Source organism: Balaenoptera borealis (genome assembly GCF_965194805.1).
Source record: "Balaenoptera borealis genome assembly, chromosome: 1".
NCBI lineage: Eukaryota > Metazoa > Chordata > Mammalia > Artiodactyla > Balaenopteridae > Balaenoptera > Balaenoptera borealis.
Window position 1 is genome coordinate 45,985,968 of NC_138860.1, and position 25,189 is coordinate 46,011,156.

The 25,189-nt window shown below is 37.0% G+C and overlaps 1 protein-coding gene across 9 annotated transcripts in view; it reads right to left on the minus strand.

The window, feature by feature from the left end:
- RNF2 (ring finger protein 2) overlaps positions 1 to 25,189 on the minus strand; it is a 95,423-nt gene that overhangs the window by 48,208 nt on the left and 22,026 nt on the right. For 5 of the 9 annotated variants that reach the window (XR_014247426.1, XM_082402036.1, XM_082402034.1 and 2 more), the window contains exons 2-4: positions 4,338 to 4,426; positions 1,418 to 1,635; positions 569 to 784 (exon numbers count right to left, since the gene is read on the minus strand). Coding sequence is in view for 8 of the 9 variants with exons in the window: in XM_082402036.1 (XP_082258162.1) it covers positions 569 to 784; positions 1,418 to 1,635; positions 4,338 to 4,424 (521 nt within the window). In the remaining variant the exon portion in view is untranslated. The remainder of the gene's footprint in view (positions 1 to 568; positions 785 to 1,417; positions 1,636 to 4,337; positions 4,427 to 25,189) is intronic. The other 4 variants (XM_082402032.1, XM_082402033.1, XM_082402031.1 and 1 more) reach the window with 3 other exon arrangements.

The window sequence follows — 25,189 nt, forward strand, 5'->3', positions numbered from 1 at the left end:
CTGAACATGTTAAGTCTGAGATAAGGAACAGCTAACGACATACAAAGGGAACCAGGAGAATATCGTCTCTTGAAAGCCAGCAGAAGAAAACCAGTCAAAGAGAAAAGAAAAATTAACTGTGTAAAATGCTGCTAAGTAAGATGAGATCTGAGAATCAGCAACCGGGTTTTGCAATGTGGAGGTCAATGGTAACCTCAACAAGGGTGATATGAGGCATGGGGATAAAGCCTGACTGGGGGAGTTCAAAATGGGACAGTAGAAGTATTGGATATAGTAAGCACAGACAACTCTTTTAAAGAGAAGAGGAGAAATACAATGGTAAGTGGATGGAGAAGTGGGTATAAGAGAGGGTATTTGTTTTGTTTTGTTTTGTTTTAAGACTCTAGTACTTTAAATGGAATACCGTATTATGCCTAGAGACATATTTTATACCTTCAAGAAAAGGTAACCACACAGAACTACTATTTGTTACTGGATTTTATCTTTTTCAAAATGGAGGGTGTTAATTCAGTATTTAATAAAGTATTTGGAAAAATGGCTGCCCTGCCTGGCCTTCTCTCCCATATACCTGTTCATGGCCTGTATCTTCAGTCCTTCCTCAATGCTGTGACTGAGTGCTTGCTGATTATTGTGCTTGTTGATCCTGGCTAATACTCTTTCTTGATGAGCTTCATACTCATCACGACTTGGATAAATTTTGCTGATGAGTGCATCAAAGTTTGGGTCTGGTCTTAGTGATCTTTTGGAAACTAGCTTTTTCCGACAGGTAGGGCATTCTTTATTGCTAAATAAAAAGAGAGAAAAGAAAATGTAAATAATGCCAGTATCTTTGGGCTAAAGACAAAAATAGCCAGCTTCCAGATAATTATCATCTTTATTCCAATAGCTTTACTAAGTCACAGAAATTTAAACTGATTAATCTGACTTTCCTTGAATATCTGACTAGTGACTAAGCAAGATTTTTGAAACCTGAGACTCTCCATACTACTTGCCAATAGAGGAAAAAACTAAATACTTCCCCATGATAAATTATATATAACCATTTTAGAAATAAAAATCTATCCCTTCCTAAATTTCCCGTTTCTGATATCCATGCTATACATGGAAAAACCATCCACTAATACATATTAATTTATATGTTATGAATTATTTTATTAAAATAGCATTCATCAAGATATTATTTTATATACTTAAGTGAGAAAATCATGGTTTCATGCTTCGTAATTTCCTCAAAATAAAAACTCATCCTAAAAAGCTTCTAAAACTATACAAAATCAACTGTTTCAAAACAAAGATTCTCCAAAAATTAAAACCTAGACTGTAGATAAATTTCCAATTCTCAAACGAACACTTATAGAAAATGCATTTCTCAAAACCCACAGAGCACTAGAACACTGACCTCGTATAATTTAAGTACCTGGCATAATTCATTTTAACATACCCACTTCTGAGGGCTGTGATAATGCAGTCTGCACAAAAACGATGTAAACACTCTTTTGTAGTCATGGTGTTCTTCAACATATCCAAACAAATTGGGCACATTAACTCACTGTGTAGACTTCGAGGTGAAACCACAATTTCCAAGCCATCCGTTATTGCCTCCTGTAAAAGCATCACTTTAAAATTAAATGCTACCTAATTTAAAAAAAAAAAATTATGGACAAGTTCAAACGTAAGAATATAGAAAATGACAAAAATGAACATCTATATACCCATCACCCAGTCACCATCACTGTCAACTCACAACCAATCTTGTTTTAGCTATAAATCTCCTCCAACTCCCCTCAGCCCCAGCACCAAAGCATTATACAAATGCCCTTATTTTAATGCTAAAGATAACATATTATATATTTAAAAGATAACTAATGCTAAATTACGCTGGTATAGTAATAAAAAAAAGCACTGAATATGGAATTAGATGGCTTAGGTTCTATTAGTTCTATAACTAGCTTTGTGACGCTAAATAATTAGTTTTAACATTGTCTTCTTACCTGCAAAATGAGGAAGTTAAGCTAAATGAACCCTAAAAATTCTTCCATCTGCAAAACTGTACCATTTTGATAATAAACTATACATTTCATGCCATCCATTAAAATATTTTAAAATTCAAATATAAGTATTCTCTATTTATACACAGCTTAACAGGATTTAATATTAAAATCACCTTTTGAACCTTAAAAAGTCTTGATCCACAGAGCAGTTTTATACAAAGTGGTCAGGTTCTCAAGCTAACCTACAAACTGATTTAAACCATAGCACCTCTGAAGTATAAAAAGTATTAGTATTTCTAATTGTCATGTCTAAAAACATTTTCAGTGCGAAAATGCATTTGGAGTTCCAATGCAGAATTCAGGACAAACCTCCCAAATGCACAGATTAGTGACTCCTACTTTCTTTGCCACTACCACTACTCACCCTTCCCACAAGGTGGCACTGAGAACAAAGATTATGTAGCTCTAAAGGCACCAATACAGGCTCCTATGGACTGAGGAAAGAGGTCTAGTATGTGGCCACTGAAAAGGAAGATGCAGGTAGAATAAGGGGCTTCCCATATGTTACTGACACTTCCTGTCTCCACTGGCTCTCCGTCGTACTTGTGTTTTCTCTATAGGGTCAAAGATTGATGACCCCACAAGGAAAGACATCGAAACTATAGATATTGCCCATTATCAAGTATCCATTATGTTTCAACCTCTCTATATAAAGCACTTTCTGTATTTTACTTAGTTTAATATATACACAAGCTTTTGATTTAGGAATTATAACCTCGATTTTATAAATCACACAGAGAGTAGGATGATGATCCAGCTAGTAATCAAGTCTGCTCCCCTCTTCCTCTTTAGAATTTGCCTAGCAAAATCTGAACCCTGGATAAACCATCCATCCATATTTTCCATGACTATACCTGTGCATCTGCATAGCACTGCAGGGGAACAAAAGGGAGGAATCACACAACCAGACTGATATCACTAAAAACTCATTTTTCTTTTCACTACACTATTTTACAACTTTTCTTCTATCTGCAGACCTACCACCTAAATGTTCAATAGATTAATTACCTTACCTCAAATTTCATTTAAAGAACTCTCTCGTTTTCTCTCTACCAAATCTTTATAAAGCACCTTCCTTTCTTCTTACAAAGAGAAAGTACACCTCTTCCTATCACATGTCCATTCCTTCCTACCTTCTCAAGTATATACCTCTTTGGATTATTCTATTTGATCTCAGACTTCAGCAATCTCTCCCTCTTCACTAAATCAGCCTAGATTAATATAGGGTTGCTGCATAGTGAAATGTGAATGATGAGCTTACAGCTGTGTGTAGAGGAGGGTAGGGTGAGGGTGGTTCCGTCTCTCATCTTATTAACAAAACAAAATTTAAATAACTTCCTGATTCTATGTTGCCCTCAAGTTTTCCCTCCATTTCTCTGCTTCTCTGCACAGCCAAACTTCTCTGAAACATTACCTACTCATTTTCACCTCCCCCTCCCCTTTAACACAGCAGAACCTACTCAAGTGAATCTACTCTGGTGAAGGTCACCAAGTATATACTGCCAACTCTAATGCTCACTTTTGTAATCTTCATCTTACTCATCCTCTCAGTAGTACTGAACACAGTAACTGCATCCTCCTTGAAACACTTTGTCCTATGTTTTGATCCCCTCACTTCATCTTCCATTTTTCCTTACTTTTCTTTAGCCGTTCCTTCTCAGTCTCCTTTGCTGGCTCCTTTTCCATTACTTAATTTCTAAATGCTGAAGCTCCTTTGGATGAAGTTCCGGGCCTTCTGCTCATCTCTCCAGGTGCTCTGGCATTCTCATGCTTAAAATGTACTGACAAGTCCTAAAACTTTATATTTAGTCCAGACCCCTAGGTAGCATCTCTACTTGTCTTACAGGCATTTCAAACTGAAAATGACTTCAGTTTTAAGCATGTTTATCTCCTTCAAACCTGTTCCTCTCCCAGTCTTTCCCATCTTCACCTTCTCAAAATAGTCTTCCCTGGTTCTCCCGTTATTATTTATTACAGCATTAAGGACCTTCCCTTTACATAACTTCTCATATGTGTAATTTACTTGTTTGATGTCCATAAACTCCCTGGGCTGGTGCCACATCTGTTTTATTCACCACTTTACCTATTGCCTAGCTTAGGACCTGGTATAGAATATGCACTCAAATTATTTGTTCAAGAAATGAAGTGTCAACCAAACATACATAAATTAGAACTGTACATAAATTTATTATTACTGTTATGTTCTTTCAAGTTTTCACTTTCTAAAACTATATCCCAGTTTATATATGTCTCATATTTCCCCTAAGTTATCTTAATCTACATTACCTGAGGTGTTCGTTGTAATTCATATAAACTGAGTTCCCATGTTTTGCTTAATGGTTGAGTTCCGTTTGTCTGCACAGCCTGAGACATTGCTAGGAATAAAGAAGAGAGAAAAACAATTTTAGTATCTGAAAGGGAAGTAAATCTCAAAACTAATTTTTAGACATTGTAAATCCTGAGAGTAAAACCAACAGAAATTACACACTGGCTCCTCAAGAATGAAAAAGAAGAAAAGCTCAAGAATCTTTCCATTTATAAATACAAGCTACTTGAGAGCAAGAAGTTATCACTGATCTCTGAATGCCTAACAGCTCGCACACAGAGAATGCTTAATTATTACTGATGTATAGGAAACTCTCTTCACCCAAAATAAGAAGTATCTTTCTGAAACTGGTAGTCATGCAACTTAGAAATGTCAGGAAAATCTCAGACTCTGCAGCACGGCCATCTAGTCCAACTTTTGCCAAAGATACAAAATCTACTTTAAAGCACTTTAAGCCACAGGTCATTCTGCCTCTACTTTCACAGCTCCACTCATGAAAATTCCCCTTTCTAATAAGTCAGCTTATTTCCTCCTAATGATGAGCCCAAAACTGCTTCCTATTCACCTTACAGCTGTCCTCTGGAGGCAAACCAAGTTGAATAATTTCTCTACACAACAGCCTTTCAAATATTTGGACACTGTTACCATATTCCACCTGATTTTTCTTTACTTCTGGCTAAATGTCCTAGTTCCTCCTACTGCTCACCATTTGACACAATTTCAAGGTCTTCTCACCACTGTGACTTTCCTCTTGTTATGAATGAACAATGTACGGCTAATTTCTCTGCCTGTCTTTGAATAGGGGGACGAGATCTAGTATACATGTAAGGAAGATGGTCTTAGACAACTAACTCCTCTAGGGCAAAGGAAGAGGCTCCAATCATTCAAGTATTTAGTAAGCATCTATTATTGGCCAAGCAGAATTGCTCTAGGTCCTTGCCTCAGAATTCATAGCCTATAAAGAAAGAAATGTGTGTAAACAGCTAAACTACAAACTGACAAGATCGAGTCTAAGCAACCATGGAAAAAACAATATGGAATTACAGAGAAGGATCAGGAAATTTAAGGAGTCAGGGAAGGCTTAAATGGAGATTAAACAGCCTTAAAAAAAAATACTACACTGGGATGGGAGTACAAAAGAAACAGGGTTCCAGGCAAAGTCGAGCAACATGTATGTATGTATAAGTTTGGAAGCCACTGGCAGTTCTAAACAAGAGAGTGACATGATCAAATAGTTTCAAAGAAATTCAAGCAGTATGCAGAAGACAGAATAGAAAGCAACTAGCAGTAAGAACAATGAGGAGGCTGTTAAAAAACCTTAGTGATATGAACTATCTGAACCAAAGCAGTAAAGCAAGGACAGAGAGAAAGAATCAGACAGATCACTACGTGATACATACGACACTGGTCTAAGATGAAGGGTCAAATAAGATTTTAGGAAAGCAACCATGCTTTACTGGGATAGAACACAGAAGGAAGGTGTGGGTTAGAGGAGAAGTGGAGCTGCTACACACACTGAGTTCCAGTTATTTAATGGAGCACTGAGGGAGGTAGAGTCGTCCAGTAGATAGTGAGAAAGAAAAATACCACACTTGCTTAAAGACACAACTTGCACAATCACAGTATGGCATATATTCTACACTGGCACATAAACAATGAAGGACATGCTCTATTTGTATCCAGGATGCTGAATTTCCCACTTTTAGCAGCTACCATTTAAAAATACCTGCTCTCGGACTTCCCTGTTGGCACAATGGTTAAGAATCTGCCTGCCAATGCAGGGGACACGGGTTCGGGCCCTGGTCCAGGAAGATCCTACATGCTGCTGAGCAACTAGGCCCGTGAGCCACAACTACTGAGCCTGCACTCTAGAGCCCGGGACCCACAACTACTGAGCCCGTGTGCCACAACTACTGAAGCCCACACGCGTAAAGCCCGTGCTCCGCAACAAGAGAAGCCACCACAATGAGAAGCCCGCGCACCGCAACAAAGACCCAACGCAGCCAAAAATAATTAATTAAAAAAAAAAAATACCTGCTCTCAAGAACCCACCCAGTGAGCAATTAACTTACTTTGCTTTTATAAGTAAAAAGTGCTTTTATAAGCACTTCACTGAAATTTAACCTAAATTCTAGCCCCCTCTAAAATTCAATATACATTGTCTCTTCAACAAACAGCTACATTTCCACATGAAGTTTCTCCCTTGTGCAAGCAAAAATTTGAAATAAATATGTTCAAATTTTTCAAATTTGAGTGAGTCATGGCTTTCGTTTATAATTTTGAGGCTGTCCACTGAGTCTACCTTGAAGACTCACTCATTTTGCTTATCAGAACTAGTGGACTCCCAAGCAAGCAAACATTCCTTGAATCTTCTGTGCTTGAAATACAATTATCTTTCAGCTCCATCATGATTCCTGATCAGTGTCCCCAATAGTAGTCTGAAATCTGAGCAATTTTTCACAGAGCTCTGGTCACTAATCTAGCAGAGTTTGTTATCCTAGGATTAGTAGCCTGTGGTTCGAGTATCTCCCTGAGTGCGAGAATCACAAGTTGAAAGAATTTTGTGACAGAAAACTTCTCCTTCCTGAAATACTATCTTTTCTCTATCATTCAATCTTCAGAGGATCAAATGATGGCACAGACTCTACTAATTGCTATCTAGTCAAACTGATGGATACAAGAGACCCAACAGACCAGTATCTGCTCTCCGGAGCAAAAAACTTTGCCATAAGCCTCTCTAAAAGCCTTCGTGAAGAGATTATCTAAAAGAGAGATCATTTTGTTTAATGTAGGAGGACTTTCTCCTTCATTTCTGTACTCTGGGGCTAAAGGTTAACATTTCTGTACTCTAGGGACTAAATCATGGTCCCTAGCCACCATTCATTCATTCATTCATTCATTTATTTATTTATGGCTGCATTGGGTCTTCGTTAATGTGTGCGGGCTTTCTCTAGTTGTGACAAGCGGGGGCTACTCTTCATTGCGGTGCACAGGCTTCTCATTGTGGTGGCGTCTCTTGTCGCGGAGCACGGGCTCTAGGCACGCGGGCTTCAGTAGTTGTGGCACGTGGACTCAGTAGTTGTGGCTCGCGGGCTCTAGAGCACAGGCTCAGTAGCTGTGGCGCACAGGCTTCACTGTTCTGCGGCATGTGGGATCTTCCCGGACAAGGGCTCGAATCCATGTCCCCTGCATTGACAGGCGGATTCTTAACCACCAGGCGCCACCAGGGAAGCCCCCCTAGCCACCATTTTATAAGCATCACTTGATCTTATTGTATGTAGTTTGTGTATTGATGTGGGTTTCTCTACATCTAAAATACAAACTTCTCCTGGCAGAACTCCTACCCCTATATACACTCTTATTATAATCCTAGTTATTCTGCTTACCAGGCTAGATGGCACAATTTCTCCAAGGATGTTTATAACTACCTTAGCTCTTACTGGTAATTTTGGACATGTCAAAGATAATACAACTAAAAGAAGCTCTAGAAAAGAAAGGAAAAAAAGTACCAAATACACAATGGCCAGTCTTTTTTTTTTTTTAATTTATGGCTGTGTTGGGTCTTCATTTCTGCGCGAGGGCTTTCTCTAGTTGCGGCAAGCGGGGGCCACTCTTCATCGCGGTGCTCGGGCCTCTCACTATCGCGGCCTCTCTTGTTGCGGAGCACAGGCTCCAGACGCGCAGGCTCAGTAGTTGTGGCTCACGGGCCCAGTTGCTCCGCGGCATGTGGGATCCTCCCAGACCAGGGCTCGAACCCGTGTCCCCTGCATTGGCAGGCAGATTCTCAACCACTGCGCCACCAGGGAAGCCCCTGGCCAGTCTTTTTGACTGGTATGCTGAGGCCCCAAAATTAAACCCAAACTTCAAAGTACCATCCCTTTAAAGATTCTCTAGCAAAGACCAAAGGAAAAAAGCATTCAAATTATCTGAAACCTGCCCTCCTTATGCATCCAACATTATCATGTTTTAGCATCACCACCTTTACCTATATTCCCTCTGTTCCCCTCTACTGCCACCCCTAGAATCCTAAATGAACTATCCTTTCCCCAAGGTCTTCCCCCAGGAAAACAACCAATGACCCATAACCACTTAAGACTGCTACAATGGTAGGTAAACCAATGGAAACTAAGTTAAGATACAGTTTAGGGCTAACAGTCACAATAAAAGACTTTCCAAAACCAAAAGGCAGACAGACTAATGGCTGCTACTGAATTTCATTCTATTAAGAAACTGTCCAGGAATCCCAGGCTTATATTAATGATTCCATTTACTTGTAGCCCCTCAGATGGATAAAAATAGTTGAAAAGTGGCTGGAGAAAAGAAAAAAAAAACCTTGCAAAACGTTCAACAGGGACTAGAGAAAGCAAGAAAACCAGGGTGATAAATAAAGCCTTTTCTGGTGCCCTTCCTTTAAAACTTAGACTAAAATTCTAGGCTGCAAACAAGGAATGGACCGATAAACAGGGGACATAAGAAACTCACTTCAAGGTGTTCAACCTGTATTGTGGGATAGACCCAAGAGGCAATGTAAAAAGAACCTGCCCCTTCTTTTTCTTAATAGGTTAAAATCTAAAATACAGGATTTAAAAAAAAATGGAACAGAAAACTGCAAATTTGGATGATTTCCAACACAGAGCTGAAAGAAAATGTTAGAAGACCTTTAGAAAACTGACAAACTACAAACTAAAACAAACATATGATCCTTCAGATAAATAAAAAAAAAAAAAATCAAAGATCCTTCAGCCTCTAAGTTTCAAGGACCTATTCATAAAGATACTGCAGATACAGCAATCAGAAAAATATCTGGAAGAGGCACTGCTCCATATTAGCAAATAAAGCGTGGTGTATGTGCGTGTGTGCACGCACGTGTGTGTGTGTGTGAGTGTGTGTGTGTGTAAAGAACAATGGCCCCAAACCTACCAATGTTGCTGCTCTGAAGATAACTCTAGGATTCATTGAATTCAAAGTGAACTACCTTTAAATACAGCTTCCCTGTAGATACATGTAGCACTATTTCTACCATAAATCCTACAATAGCATAATGAATTTATCAGAGAACTAAAACTACTAAGATAGGAGGAATTTCTAAGAATTCTAAATCCTAACCCATGTCTCAACACTGTTACCCTGGGGCCAACTATAAACAGAACACTCCTTTCATCTGTCTCTAGAAAGCTTCCCCAGCAAATTAATAGGAGCTGTCAAATGAAATATTCTCCTCAAAATATATATATATTTTTTAAAGTCTTCTTTCTAGAGATGCCAGTTCTCCTGAACATAGCCAAATTATATCCGATTTGGATACTTGTATTCCTGTGGCAACTAAGATTCAGGAAGTAATTCACAAGTTAGTTGTAGTTCCAGAACTTCCTGGTATCATCATTTGGAAAACTAGGATCTACACGAGTTTTAAAAATTTTCCAGTCTTTCTGTTTGAATCTGTATTACAATCAATCATATGTTCCCTGGTAGCTAGAGTCTTAAATGCTACTGCATGGATGCCATCTTATCAGATAATACAGCAGGTAATCCTAGACCAAAAAAAGGATACAGTCTTGCTGAGCACCAAAACTGCTATCTCAATTTTTAAGAACATGTCAGCAGTGTAAATAAATCTGAACGATATTTAGTGACCTCTACTGTGACCTGGCCAAGGAGGGTCAAAAGGGGATCTGAGAATGAAAAACTCCGTTTTTTGCCTCAAGACACAATCCACATATACAGAGGAAGCTGTAAATTCTACTCTGGCCTAAAGCACATTATCTACATGTATTTAGGAAGCTCAAATTTCTACTTTTGGCAGTTACTGAACAGATAAGCTCTCTAGCATTAGTTCCTCTTTGCTTTAGGTCAATATATTTTTTCATTTAAATTTAACCTAAATTCTACCCTTCCCCAAAATCATATATAACCTTTCCTCTTCTTTGGTTTAGTGAGAAGCTACATTTCTGTCTGCAGTTCACTCTTGCCCAAGCCAAGAATGTAAAAGACGTTTAGCTTCTGTTTTTCGGATGGGAATAAATTGTGATTTTGATGACTGGTATTTGGGAGTCGTCTATGTATTGATACTACTAATATATAGACAGAGCAACGGAAGAGGAAAGGAACAAGAATGGATGGCCTACGTAGTAATTATAATCTGAAAGAATGGAAAGTAGAGTTGAAGCCAGCAAAGAAGGGAAATAAGATGTCAAAGTAATCTTAGGGATTCTTTCCAGCAACAGGAATGTGCTTCCCAGTTGCCTACTGCCTGAAGATCCCTGCAGCACAACAGAAGATCTAGGTCTACCTGTGGCCCAATACCCACCTAAATTATATTTCTGAATAAAAGATACCCCCAACAAAACAGAAATGTTTCTTGCACAAAGTAGGCCCTCAAATTTGTGGAGAGAATGTTAGCATTATAGTTTGGACAAGATAACTTTAGTAGCAGTGACAGAAACAGAAAATAAATCTTGAGAAAAGATCTAGTCACAGCTAAATTTTGAAAGCTCACAGCTTCAATAACCGAAGGGGAAACAGCAATAGGATATTCAGAATGCTCTTTTTAGGACCACAAATACCTGGCACTCATGCTGACTTTCCACATCTTCGCATATGGTAGACCACAAAGTCCTTTTGTGGAGGCTCAATGTGGTTTCAAAAGCTTTTTCAATACTACACCCTCAAGAAGTGACTACCCATAAAGCAAAGAGCAGAGCAGGCACAAGAGACGAAAACTCCTATGCATTCTACACAAAAAGATTTAGTAAGCTTATCTTTTTTTAAACAAGAAAAAGGTTAGACTTTCATTTCCAGTTCTGCATGTTAAGTTACCATTCAGTCCTAACAAGTAAAAAGCTGAACAGACTGAAAAATCAACTACTCTTCTGGGATCCATAAGCGAGAGGAGGACACAAGGCAAATCACTGCCCCAAAATTGAAGAGACAGAATACAGGGAATCTCAACATATCTGAGCAGACGGAGGCACTGAAACCGCAGTAGGAAGCAGTGTCAGAGAGGAAACTCTTGAACTATAACTGAAAAATGGTTGGAGGAAGCTCAGTGTGGACAAGTCTGAGAGTTAAAAACTCCAGGAGGACCCAGTCACAGGGAGGTCCCCACAATACTGTGAAATTTACCTCCAGTAGCCCAACCAGATTCCCACACTAATTATCAGAGAAAAATCCCCTCATGCGTCCAGCAGAGGGAGGGGAAAAGGAACCATTTCTAAATATGCCAGAGTACTCTATTCTTCTTAACAAGTCCTGCCCTCAGGGAAAATTAGTTAACCAGAACCTAACCTGCTGGGATACTATCAGAACCTAAGTGACCTGGGGAAGGGAAACACCCAACTCCAGTCCATTCTAGTCTTCCTGTCCCACCTAAAAGGGGTTAGAAAAAAACTAAGAACCACTAGTGAAGTTCACAGCCCAGAGGCATAGGCTCTGAGACCAATTACAGGACTACAGAACCCTTGCCCTCCCCCTACACCTCACCACATTACTAAAGGCCTTTTTGCGCGGTTCCTTTTACCCAGTACATCATATCCGGCTCTAGAAAAAATTACAAGGCATATCAAAAGACAAAAACACAATTTGAGAGACAAAGCAAGCATCAGAACCAGATATGGCAGGGATACTGGAATTATCAGACCAGAAATTTAAAATAACTATGAATAATATGCTAAGGGCTCTAAAGGATAAAGACCATAGAAGAACACATGGGCAATGTATGCAGAGAGATGGAAATCCTAAGAAAGAACTAAAAAGAAATCAGAGCTCAAAAACACTGTAACAGCCATAAAGAATGCCTTTGATGGTCTTATTAGTAGCCTGCATACAGCTAAAGAAAGTATTTCTGAGTCAGAGGATGTACCAACAGAACCCTCAAAAACTGAAAAGCAAAAAAAACAAAGACTAAGAAAAACAGAACAAAATATCCAAGGACTGTGGAATATCTACAAAAGATATAACATACATGTAATGGGGATACTAGGAAGAGAAGAGAGAAAGGAACAGAAGAAATATTTTAAACAATAATGACTGAGAATTTCCCCAAATTAATGTCAGATTATCAAACCACAAATCTGGGAAGCTCCGAGAATACCCAGCAGAATAAATGCCAAAAAAACTACACCTCAGCGTATCATTTTTAAATTACAGATATTCAAAGACAATGAAAAGATCTTGAACAAGCCAGAGGAAAAGGTTATACTTACTTGAGTAGAAAAAAAGGGATGCAAAGTACAAAGTATTTTCTGTACTTTGAACTTACTTGTATTGCATTAGAGCTGCTTACATGTCTATCCCACTGACTTAAATAATTTGATACATCTTAATATTTTCTGCTACACCTAGAAATGAGCCTGCTTTTCAATAAAAGTTAAATAAATGAGTGAGGGAAGGCATTTAGAAAGGAAAAAAATGAACCTTAAATAATATATAAATGGAAAGAATTTCCTAATGCTGATCTTTTATGATTTAACTAGGAATCCTCAAAGTGGGGTATGCATATGTACTCCTCAGCTACACAAAAGGCTATAAGGCTTGGATAGTTTGAAAGGAATTTAATTTCCAGATTATCAATTTTCCTGATGTATTTTTACCAAAATTGATCTGCCCTGACAAAAGGCCTATATATCTGGGTAGGTCCCTCTCCCTGCCCCAATCCTTTCATAAGATTACATATCATTCGCTCACTCATTCAAATACTGATTATCCACTGCAACCCATGCACTGTACACGGTGCTAAGAATGACAGCAGTAAACACAAGTATGACACAATAAACTAAAAATTCTTAAGTTCTAAATAAGAGATACAAAAAAGGGCATTGGTTTAGATAATCAAGAAGAGAAAAGGAGCTATTAAAAACAGAGGATCAAGGAAGGACTTCAAAGGAACAGACATGTCAGAAAGACAGAAAGGTCAGTGTGACAGGTAAGTAAATGGGAAAATACACAAGAAGAGGTTACAGAACTAAAGAAGGGGCCATGATGGTGATCTTCCCAAGAATCAAATGGGGTTAAGCTGAGGGGCAAAAGCCACACTGGAATGGGTTAAAAAGGAAAGCAAAATTGACACTATATGCTCTTTATAAATTAGTAAAGTGAAAATACAACCTTACCAAAACGTATGGGATGTGTAATGAGAAAAATGTCCTTCAGAAATACTTATAACCTTCAATTTTTAAGTAATAAAACCATGGAGAGTGGAAAAAAATATGCACCAAGCATTAGAAATTAGAATATGAACCTAATTAAGTAAAAGGGAAAAATAATCATTATAAAAGCATAAATCAAACAGAAACAACTGCTTTAAAAAAAAAATGGACTTGTTCGTGAAAGCAAAATTTAGTAACCTGATACAGCTAATCCAATAGCTAAATTTCTGACATAATCAAAAGGGAAAAAAAAGTTAGAAAATGCACATACATAGATATAAAACAGATTAGATTATTAGGGAATGCTATATTCATCTTTATACCACTTAAGAAATTCAACTACTCCTAATTAAAAGTCTTAGAAAGTTAGAAATAAATAGAAATATCCTTAACTTGATGGAAATACGCCAGAAGCCCCAAAGTTAAAACTTCTGAAGATTCCTATTAAAACGTCAGGAGCAAAACACGACTGCCCTACAACATTCTGCTAGAAGTCCTAAATTATGCCACCACAAAAAAAAAAAAAAGAGAGGCACACACATACACACACACACACTGGAAGAGGAAGTGACAAAATCATCAGCTGCAAATAATACAGCTACCTAGAACGTCCAGCAGCATCAAATGAAAAACTACTAGATCTAAAAAAAAAAGCAGTAACATGTTTGGCTTGAGGAGAGAAAACAAGGTCAAAAAGCCACAGGTTTCCTATAAACCAGGAATAACCACTTAGAAATGTACTTTTTAATAGCTCCCATTCACAACCATTCACAATGGCAACAAAAACTATGAAATATTTAGGAGTAAATTTCAAAAAATATTGACAAGACAAAACTCTACAACTTAACTCAAGGCCATTAAAGAAGACCTAAATTGGATAAACATAAAAACCCAATGTAAGGCAATCCCAATCAAAATATCAATAGACAAAGTGATTCTAAGATTCACTTAGAAGATGCACAAGAACACCCAGGATATTTTAAAAGAGAAAAATAATCAGGGAGGCTTACCTTACATCAAACATTAAAGCCTAATAAAAAGCAACACTATGGTCTGAAGAAAAGACGAATGAATTAATGCACAAAGATGAATGAAATAATGCACAAAACAGAGGGTTCAAAAACATGTGAATTTATGTAATTTAGGATATTTTAAATCAGAGGGATAACAAAAAGTTTTAAATTTTTTGAAGTAAATCAGATGAACCTACACAAATAAATGAATAAAAAAATTCTAGAAGGATTAAACATTTTTAAAAAACTATACGAAAGAGCTAGAAGAGGGTAGAATGTCTTCATATGATTGGGATTAGGAAGGCAGCCTAAGCAAGATGCCATACCCAGAAGGCTTTAAAAATAGTTCACATTTCACCTCATAAAAGTTTTAAACTTATATACAAAAAACAACAAAAGATATAAGCACATTTAAAAGATAAACAATTGACAGGGAGAAAATATTTGCAACATACATAATAAACAAAGGCCAAAATCCATAATACATAACAAATCTTCCCCCAGGTCAATTTAAAAGACAACTCAATATAGGCAAAATGATAAAATGGGTAATTAACAGAGGAATACAAGTGGCCAACAAAACTACACTGTGCTTAACTTCACTACAAATCACTAAACTGCAAATCAAGACAATGTTACATATGCTCTATTTTTTGTCTGCAATACTGACAAAAATTAAGATGACTGATAATACTGGGTGTTAAAAGGGTGTGCAGAAACAGGAATTCGCAAATCATTGGAAGTGTACAGTGGCACGGTTTTGGGGACAGAGCAATTTGGCATTTAAGGCATAACTGCGGTTTTTGGCATTAAGAATGTACTCTTTGAAATGGAAACTGGTTGAATCAAGCTATACATGACTGTTACAGAAATCTCTATGGAAATGCATTCCCTACTTTTCAGTTTATTACCTTTCATCAACATACAATTAACTTACTGGCTGATGTCATTTTATCCACATTCTTTATAAGTCTAATAGTAGACACATCAGCTTTTAGAACTTTAGTACAACACGTATTTTAACACACAAAGGTAACCTTAAACTACAAAATAATCCCATTCATTTATCCTTCAAAAAATTTAATAAAATTAACTTGTGAATCAAAAGTCAGTGTCTGAAAAATAGATGCCAACGAAAGAATACACCAGAAGAACTCTCTGCTCTTTGGCCAAATCAAAAAATAAGACTCACTGTACTGTACTGGTTGAACCATCACCACTCAGAGCAGCCTATATCTGTCAAAATTTTTAATGCACCTAAGTTTTGACCTCATAATGGTTCTCTTAGGAAATCTACCTGACAAAAATTCTCATACAGGTATGCGATAAAAATATATACATGAAGAGTCATCACAGCATTGTAATAGCAAAAAATCATGTACATATATATGTTTATCAACGGGAATATGGCCAATTAGAATATACCCATAGGGCTTCCCTGGTGGCGCAGTGGTTGAGAATCTGCCTGCCAATGCAGGGGACACGGGTTCGAGCCCTGGTCTGGGAAGATCCCACATGCCACGGAGCAACTAGGCCCGTGAGCCACAACTACTGAGCCTGCGCGTCTGGAGCCTGTGCTCCTCAACAAGAGAGGCCGCGATAGTGAGAGGCCTGCGCACCGTGATGAAGAGTGGCCCCCGCTTGCCGCAACTAGAGAAAGCCCTCGCACAGAAACGAAGACCCAACACAGCCATAAATAAATAAATAAATAAAAAGGACAAAGATAAGCATAGATAAAAGACTATAAATGTATTAAATAATAATAAATAATATTTATTTAAAAAAAAAAAAAAGAATATACCCATAGTACAAAATACTATGTAGTTAATACATACTGACGTGGAATTCAACATATGTATACATCATATATTAAGTTAAAAAAAAAAAGCAAGCTGTAGAGCAAAATGTATAATGTGATCGACCTCATTTAAGCAATTAAAAAGGAAATCCAAATACCTAAATATGTTTGTAATTTTGAATTCTGTTGACTGTGTTTTAGCCACATTTGCCATCTTTATCAATCTTGGCAAACGCATTCTAATTTTAGAATCTTTTCAGTAGCCCATCCTTCTACCTGTAACAGAATGCTCTCTTCCCCCATGGTATTTCCACAGCTAGCTCCTTCATGCATTCTAACAAAATTCTAACTTTGTCATTCTCTCAAGTCTTCCCTTGTTTGTTTGTTTTTCACCATTACACTTTTATAGCCTCTAAGCTCCTTGAAAGCAGGGTAGTTACCTATCTTATTCACCACAATATTCCCAGTACCTTGCAATGTGCCTAGCATATAATAGTTAATAAATATTTGCTGAACAACTCAACAATGGTGATGACTACATAAAGAAAGGAGCTCAAATCAGGCAACCTTAACATTTCATATTTTCATGACTAAAAAAAAGTCAATTCAAATTAACCTGAGAAAAGATAAAACAAAAAGGAAGATTTATCAGTTGGTCTATTTTCTATGTGCAGAGAAAATAGTTCTATGTTTCTGCATGGTGAGGGCTTTCTGAGCAAAGAAATCTGTCCTTCAAAGGACAAGCTTTGAAAACTTATAGATAACTGTATAGATAAGATTCACCTCTCTAGGATATGTGTTTATATTTCAGGATGGGACAGCTGTGAGACTATGGAGACATTCCAGGGGTTGTAAATTCTGAGATTTGTCTAATTTTTCCCCCAGAAACATTCATTTAATAGTCCAAAGATTAAGACTCTAGGCTCCTCCCCTTCCGTAACCCAGGAAAATTTGTTTATATTAGGGAGCAAAGGTCTCTCTCCCTCTCTCAGAAGGAGAGGTGGGCAACTTGTATACAAGTGCCTAGAATCAAATTTTTGGGATTCGTCACCTACCAAACGAACATCCCACTCTCACTGCATCACTCTAGGGGTGAAGAACTGGGGCAAAAGGGAACTGATGTGGTTACTACTGTAAAATCTATCCTGGCCCCAGAAATTTTGTCTACTTTCAGGATAATATGAACAAATACAGATATCAAAATTTTATCATTCTAACAGAATTTGGTTGGTAAAACATATCTTGTAATTAAGGCTTTAGGAAGAGAGACAAATTTTTTTAAATAAATATAAAAATTATTTTGTCATGAATCCTCAACTTAGAAACTAAAATTTCCACTTTAATTTTTTCCATTAAAAACATATCATACTTAAGTTACATGTCTAAAGTATTGGAAAATTTGTATTTGTATACTAATTCAATTACATTATGGATTAGTCTTTTGAAGACTCATCTAGGGACTTAGACACTAATCATAACATCATCTCACATAAATATTCTCTTAATAGTACCTAGCAAAGTAATGTAAAGGCTCCCCAAAGTGCCATTTTTATCCCACCTCTCATCTATAATCCTCAAATTGGCTGAGGGGAGTATTAAAAAACCATAGTGTCTAGTCTATAGACGTTAGATGTGGCAAATAGCAGGTTTCACATGAAAAAACTAAGGACAATACTAATACAGGTTCCATTCAACTCTTTGAGACCTCCAAGACCCTCAAATTCCTTGACTGGGCCATGCATTTGCTCCGAAGATCATTCTCTGGCTCCCCTAGAAGGAAAAACAGATCCACTAAACCATATACTCTTCAAGCATAAAGTCAGAGAACTTCATATTTTAGGGATATCCTTGTTGTAGTACAACAAATGAGACAACTAGAAAGCAGAGTGTTTTTTGGAACTGGATCAACCTGAGTTTGCACGCTAACGCTGGCTGTTACTGGCTATAGATCCACAAGCAAATTTCTCAGTCTCTCAAGGCTTTTTTTTTTTAATCTGCAAAATGACAAAACTTTTCAGTGTCATTGGTAAAGTTGAATGAGATGTTCATATAAAATGTCTGGCATTTTATAAATGATAACTCATAAAACTGAAAAGATATAATTTCCTTTATTTAAATAAATAAGAATTATTATTTCTCAGGCCCCAATATGTAAAAGGCTAGGGAAAAAAATGACTTAGCCACCCCCTAACTTATTAAAAATAAAAATTTTTACATAAAATCCCTTTCAAAAATAATAATTTTATTATTTTAGAAAGGAACACAAGAATGCTTGATCATGTGCCTCATGTGATTAAAAAAAAGAAAAAAATCAATCAACAGGCTTATTCGTTCCCAAGACTACTTATTTAAGGCCTTTTCTATAACAAACAGAAGTTGCCAGAAAGGGCAGATATCTTTGTCAGTTGTTTACTGCTAGTCACCTGTATGTAACTGAATACTAAGAGTAGTTCCTGGAAGCTTAAGGGAAAAAAGAAATATTAGATAGAGACATTTCTGGCTCAAATCCCATTAGAAACTTGTGGATTCTTTATACAAGGGGCACTAGGTGACATAAAGAAGGGCATCTTGAACCACAGCTTTGAAGAACATTTAGAGGCATTCAAATGGATGTTTCTTGAATTATCCTTCTCTTTCCCCAAACACATATATAATCTTTGAGAAAATTAAGATAATATAGGCCAGGTACACTGCTGTCTGATCATTAAGGATACAGGGCTAAAGTGCAGAGAATCTATATGGTCTTTACACTTCGGTCAGACTCCTAATAAACCAAAGTGTCAAGTCTCAAAGACTCCCTGACACATGCTGGGTCATAAAAAACTCATAACTCTATTCTCAATAAGAGCCTCAAGTGTACATTTTCTGTAGTGCAGGTGAGAGAAGAATTCTTATGAAACAGCAGATACACAGGCAAAAGGGCTGACACTGTGTTGTAAAATTTTAGGACTCTAAATTGTACTCTTACCAGAGTGTAGCTATTGAAAGTAGCCACCAGGGAGATTCCAGAATGAATAAAAACACTCTTCCCAAAAAAAGAGCTTTAAATATAACTTATTTTGAGCTAAAACCTCAAAGTTCTGTGCCTAAAAATGCTTACCAGTTGTTTTAATCATAAAAATTACCTGGTCTATTCAGAATATTTGAAATAGAACTACAGTCTAACGTGCTTGAGCTATAAATATACCCCCCCAGAAGAACAAAGAGTTAACAGAGTTAAGGTATATGGAGTTATTCAGAAATGTCCATTCATACTTTAAAGAAAGATTGATGTATTAGTTTCCTACAACAGCTGAAATAAATTACCACAAGTTTTGTGGTTTAAAACAACAGAAAATTCTCTCACTCAGTCCTGGAGGCCAAAAATCCTAAATCAGTATCACTGGGCCAAAATCAAGGTGCTGGCAGGTCTGTGCATCCTCCAGAGATTTTATGGGAGAATCTGTTCCTTGTCTCTTCCAGACTGGAGTAACTGCTGGCATTCCTTGACTTGTGGCCACAACACGCCAATCTTTGCCTCTGTGGTCACATTGCCTCCTCCTCTTCTGCATGTAAACTCTGCCTCTCACTTACAAGGACAAATGTAATAACATTTAGAGCTCACCCAGATAATCCAGCGTAATCTCCTTATATCAAAATCTTTAACTTAATGACATCTGCAAAGACCCCCACCCCCCAAATAAAGTAACATCACAGATTCCCGGGAATTGGATGTGGATATCTTTGGAGGGTCCATTTTTCAGCCTACCACAACTGCCAAAAGTAGAAGTAACTATGTAACTAACTCCTCACAGCCAATACTTCTGTCTTTATCCTGTATATGATTTGTTTCCTTAATTTGTTTTTTAAACTGTGAACCATGTATCAGAAAATACAATCACTTTTAAATTACTTAGATTATCCCATTTTCCTATAAAGCATTTTTCATTTGAGATTTGCTTCTCTACTACGAAACAAAAGCTATGAAACTCTTTTTTTGTAACAAGAAATTTATCTTTTTCTTCCACAGTTATTGCCATCTCTGAACAGAAAGTAAATAAAGGTCACATCAAATTAACTCTCCCAACCTTTAGAAGTTTTATTTTCCTCTTGCATTACATTATACAACATGTGAAAGAGCAAACGATTTGTTCCTTAATTAAAACATTGCTTGCTCACAGGATACAGGTGTTAAGAGTTTAGAAATTTATTCAAGACTAGGCAAACCAGGGAGAAATAATTCTGAGTAAGCAATCCAATTGTCATCATAACATTGCCTGCAATAAGCATCACCTCATAAAAGCCACTCACAGCAGTTTAATCTAAAGCTACAGCTGTAAGACAGACACTAATTTCTGTAAGCTTCTAAAAACACAAAGAAAGTGTTCTTTATTGGAAAAGTTGTCATTGTACTAAACATCTGGAATAAAAAGCTAAATTACTTTTGGTAACCCAATAGCTTTATTTTAAAAGGTAATATAATCACTTCCTAATTGGATTATATCTTTCCACACTGTGGAACATAAAGCAAGAACCTTTCAAAGGTGATTTACCATATCTTCATTATCCAGTCTTAAGTTTCTGAGTACTATTGGTAACAGACTTAATGTTTGCTGGTCTCTATATAAAATTAAGTTATAGTTACAGGAAAAATAAATGTTCTAAAAATTTTTTAAAGCATTTAAAATGCAGATCTAGATAATTTAGTGTGATCTGTGCCCTCCTATAATACTTCTCATCACTATCTCATCTCCTCAAACACCACTCCTTCACTCTCCCCACTCCCACAGATACTTTCTTAATGGCCCAATTCAGTCTCTCCCCAAGACTTCAGAAAGCACCTATCAAGGGCTATTAATAGCCAACACCAGTTATATCAGCAGCAGCCTGGTTCTCCTTCTGTCCCTCTGCCTACCCATATGAGAAGCTAACAGACCCATAATGAAAAACAGTTGAGTTCAAAAGTTTAGGAAACATTTGAGAGCTACCACAGCACATGATGGAAATGAGACCCTCCATGAGTTTACTGGCTAGTGGGCCCTGAACATATTTCCAACACAGTTTGATAAATGCTACAAGAGCACAAAGAAACCTAGAGAAAGACATTCCTACTTGGAGGAGGAGAGTTGACAGTTAAGTGGAAGTTAACCAACTGAGGAAAGGAAAGCAGTCCTGAAGGACCAACATATTAAGCAAAGGTACAACTCAGCACGGTGTTTGTGAAACTCCAAGTAGTTCACTATTAAATTGATGATAAGAGGGAGAAATGGAGTGGCACAGAGTGAGGCTGAAGAATTAAACCGTGGGTGAGATCAGGGAGGCTCAATATGTCATGCAAAGATGTCAGGAGAAATTCACAGTGCAATGACAAGATCAGATTTGCATTTAGGACAAAAAGACCAACTCTGGCAACAGTGGAGGATGAGGGAGGCAAGAATACTAGTTAAAGGCTAGTATCCAAATTAGAAATGCCTACAATGGGGCTGGTAATAATAAGAATGACTTAGGAGGGACACAGCTGAAAAATACTGAGACGATAAAATACATAGGATATAGGAAATAAGAAAAGAGGAGAGTAGAGCCACAAGCTTGTGGGTTTTCTAAGATGTTGATGCTAAGAAAGTGAGTTAACAAAACAGGAAATGGTATTTTCACCACTTCTACTCAACGTATTTTTGGAAGTTCTAGCCAGATCAATTAGGCAAGAAAAAGAAATAAAGGCGTCCAAATTAGAAAGGAACTAAAAGTATCTGTTAACAGATGCCATGATCTTATATGTAGAAAACCCTAAAGATTCCACCAAAAAAATGTTCAAAACTGAACTGATCAATGAATTCAACAGTTGCAGAGGGGAAGAAAAAAGAAAATCAACACAAAAATCAGTTGACCTTCCATATACTAACAATGAACAGTCTGAAAAGGAAATCAATACAACAATTCCATTTACAAAAGCATCAAAAAGAATAATACTTAGGAATTTAATCAAGGAGAAAAAATATTTGTACACTGAAATTACAAAACACTGCTAAAAGAAATTAAAGACAAATAAATGGTAAGATATCCCATCCCTTGTTCATAGACCAGAAGACTTAATATTGTTAAGATGACAATACTACCCAAAGCAATCTACAGATTCGGTACAATCCCTAACAAAAACTCAACAATATTTTTTGCAAAAATTGAAAAACCCACTCTAAAATTCATATAGCATCTCAATGGACCCCAAATAGCCAAAATAATCTTGAAAAAGAACAAGTTGGAGGACTCATACTTCCTAATTTCAAAACTTGCTACAAAGCTACAATATTCAAAATAATTTGGTACTGGCATAAAGGCAGACATACAGACCAACCAATGGAATCAAATAGAAAGCCCAGAAGTAAATCTTCATGTATTATGGTCAATTACATTGACAAGGGTGCCAAGATCATTCAATGGGGAAAGATCAGTCTTGTCAACAAAAGTACTGGAAAAAAATGGCTATATACCTGCAAAAGAATGAAGTTAGACTCCTACCTTATCCCACGTAAAAAAATTAACTCAAAATGGATCAAAGATCTAAATGTAAGAGCTAAAACTATAAAACTCTTAGAAGAAAACACAGGGGAAATTCTTCATGACACTGAATTCAGCAATTATTTTTTGGATATGACACAAAAAGCATAGGCAACAAAAGCAAAAACTGATAAACAGGACTCTATTAAAATTTAAAACTTTTGCACATCAAAGAACACTATCCTCCTGTTACTGGTAGTTCTGAATGTTAGATTTCCCCCCCCCCCACCCAATGAGGTCAAAAAGTACCTAAGTACATGACTGGAAAAATAGGGGACAGAAATCAGGTACTGGCAGTTTTTCCATTTTCATTTGTGTGTGAATTTTTAATACAAGTGAGGGGACATAAAGCATTAATGCAAGTCAAAATGTCTCAGCTATTCAACTTTATAACAATTATAAATAAAGCTGTTAAATTTTTCTGGACAATGCCAGCATTTGGATTTTTTTAAAACGAGTAAATTTCTTACTGACTGCAACTAAATAGTGTTTGTAGCATTCTTATCATATAGTAGATTCCATCCATTCACTATATTTTTCTGAGCTGTCCTACCTGAAAGTACATGTTTTTAATGTTGTCTGTCTTCTGTGCTGTTCCTGTAAGTTTGCTATTAAAATACATTAAACTATTAAATAAATAAATAAAACATTATACTAAGTAAAATAAGCCAAACACAAAGGAATGAAGATTGTGATTCCACTTATATGAAGTACCTAGAATGGTCAAATTCATAGAAAGTAGAATAGTGGTTACTAGGGGCTGGGGGCAGGGGTGGATTGGTAATGAGTAGTTACAGTGTGGGATGATGAAAAAGTTCAGGAAATAAATAGTAGTAATAGTTACATTAACAGTGTTAATGTACTTAATGCTATTTAATACTACACTTAAAAATGATTAAAAATGGTAAATTTTACATAGTATATATTTTACAGCAATAAAAAAATATTTTAAATGTTTTTTAAACAGGAAATGGTATGCATCTTCTAGGAAGGGATGAGAAGCTGAATTCAGTTCTGGACTTGTTGCACATAAGGTACATGCAAGGTCATCCAGAAGAATAAACCCATCTGAAGCAAGAAAGGTTCTGGTGGGAAATTTCAGCTTATATTAGCCAAAACTATAAGAGAAAGGAACATGCAGTGTAAAAAGAAAAAGTGGAGTAAGGGTCAAAGGAAATTCTGGGCTTGTTAACTGAACTCACAGGTGTAGGAAGAGAAGTAGTTAAAATTATCCCACCATATACCAATCTTTATGGATCATCTGCAGCTGGTTCGAAAACAACTCATCAGCAATAGGAAGAAACCTAATGGTGAACCTCAACCTTGCTATAAACTACTCTTCAGAGATACTACAAATACCAAAGTATAAAATCCTTTAGAATTTTATACTTTGGAATAAAAGTATAGGGGTTCCTGTAAAAGTATAGGGCTTCCTCTCAACCACTGCGCCACCAGGGCTTCCCTGGTGGCGCAGTGGTTGAGAGTCTGCCTACCAGTGCAGGGGACACGGGTTCGAGCCCTGGCCTGGGAAGATCCCAGATGCCGCGGAGCGGCTGGGCCCGTGAGCCACAACTACTGAGCCTGCGCGTCTGGAGCCTGTGCTCCGCAACAAGAGAGGCCGCAATAGTGAGAGGCCCGCGCACCGCGATGAAGAGTGGCCCCCGCTCGCCTGGAGAAAGCCCTCGTACAGAAACGGAGACCCAACACAGCCAAATATAAATAATAAATAAATAAATAAACTTCTTAAAAAAAAAAAAAAAAAAGAGTCGTGAATTCTACTTAAAAAAAAAAAAAATCCTGCCAGGGCTGAAATAATGTATCTATTTTGTACCATTCTGTGAAGACTATATGATAGCTATTATTGATTTTGTAATAGAAACAAGAATGCCTAGCGTATCCAACCCACATTTCTAACAATAAAAGAAAAACTGCAGATTGTTTCTGAGGGGCAATAAACATTAATCATAACTTACCATATAAAAGCTAATTTCCTTTGGGCTGCAATATGATATCAATTTAAAATACAATAAAATGTTCCATTTGTAAATTTTTAGTGGCTTCTGAATTAGGTCTCCAACTGTGGCAGGCTGAATAATGGCCAGAATTTGTGAACATGTTACCACACATGGCAAAAAGGACTCTGCCAATGTGATTACATCAACAATCTTGATATGGGGAGTTTATGGATTATCTGGATTTGGCCCCGTGTAATCACAAGGGTCCTTAAAAGAGAGAAGGCAATGTGATGGAGGCAGAGGTATAAGTCAAAGAAATGTGAAGATGCTATAATGCTGGCTTGACGATGGAAGAATTCATGAGCCAAA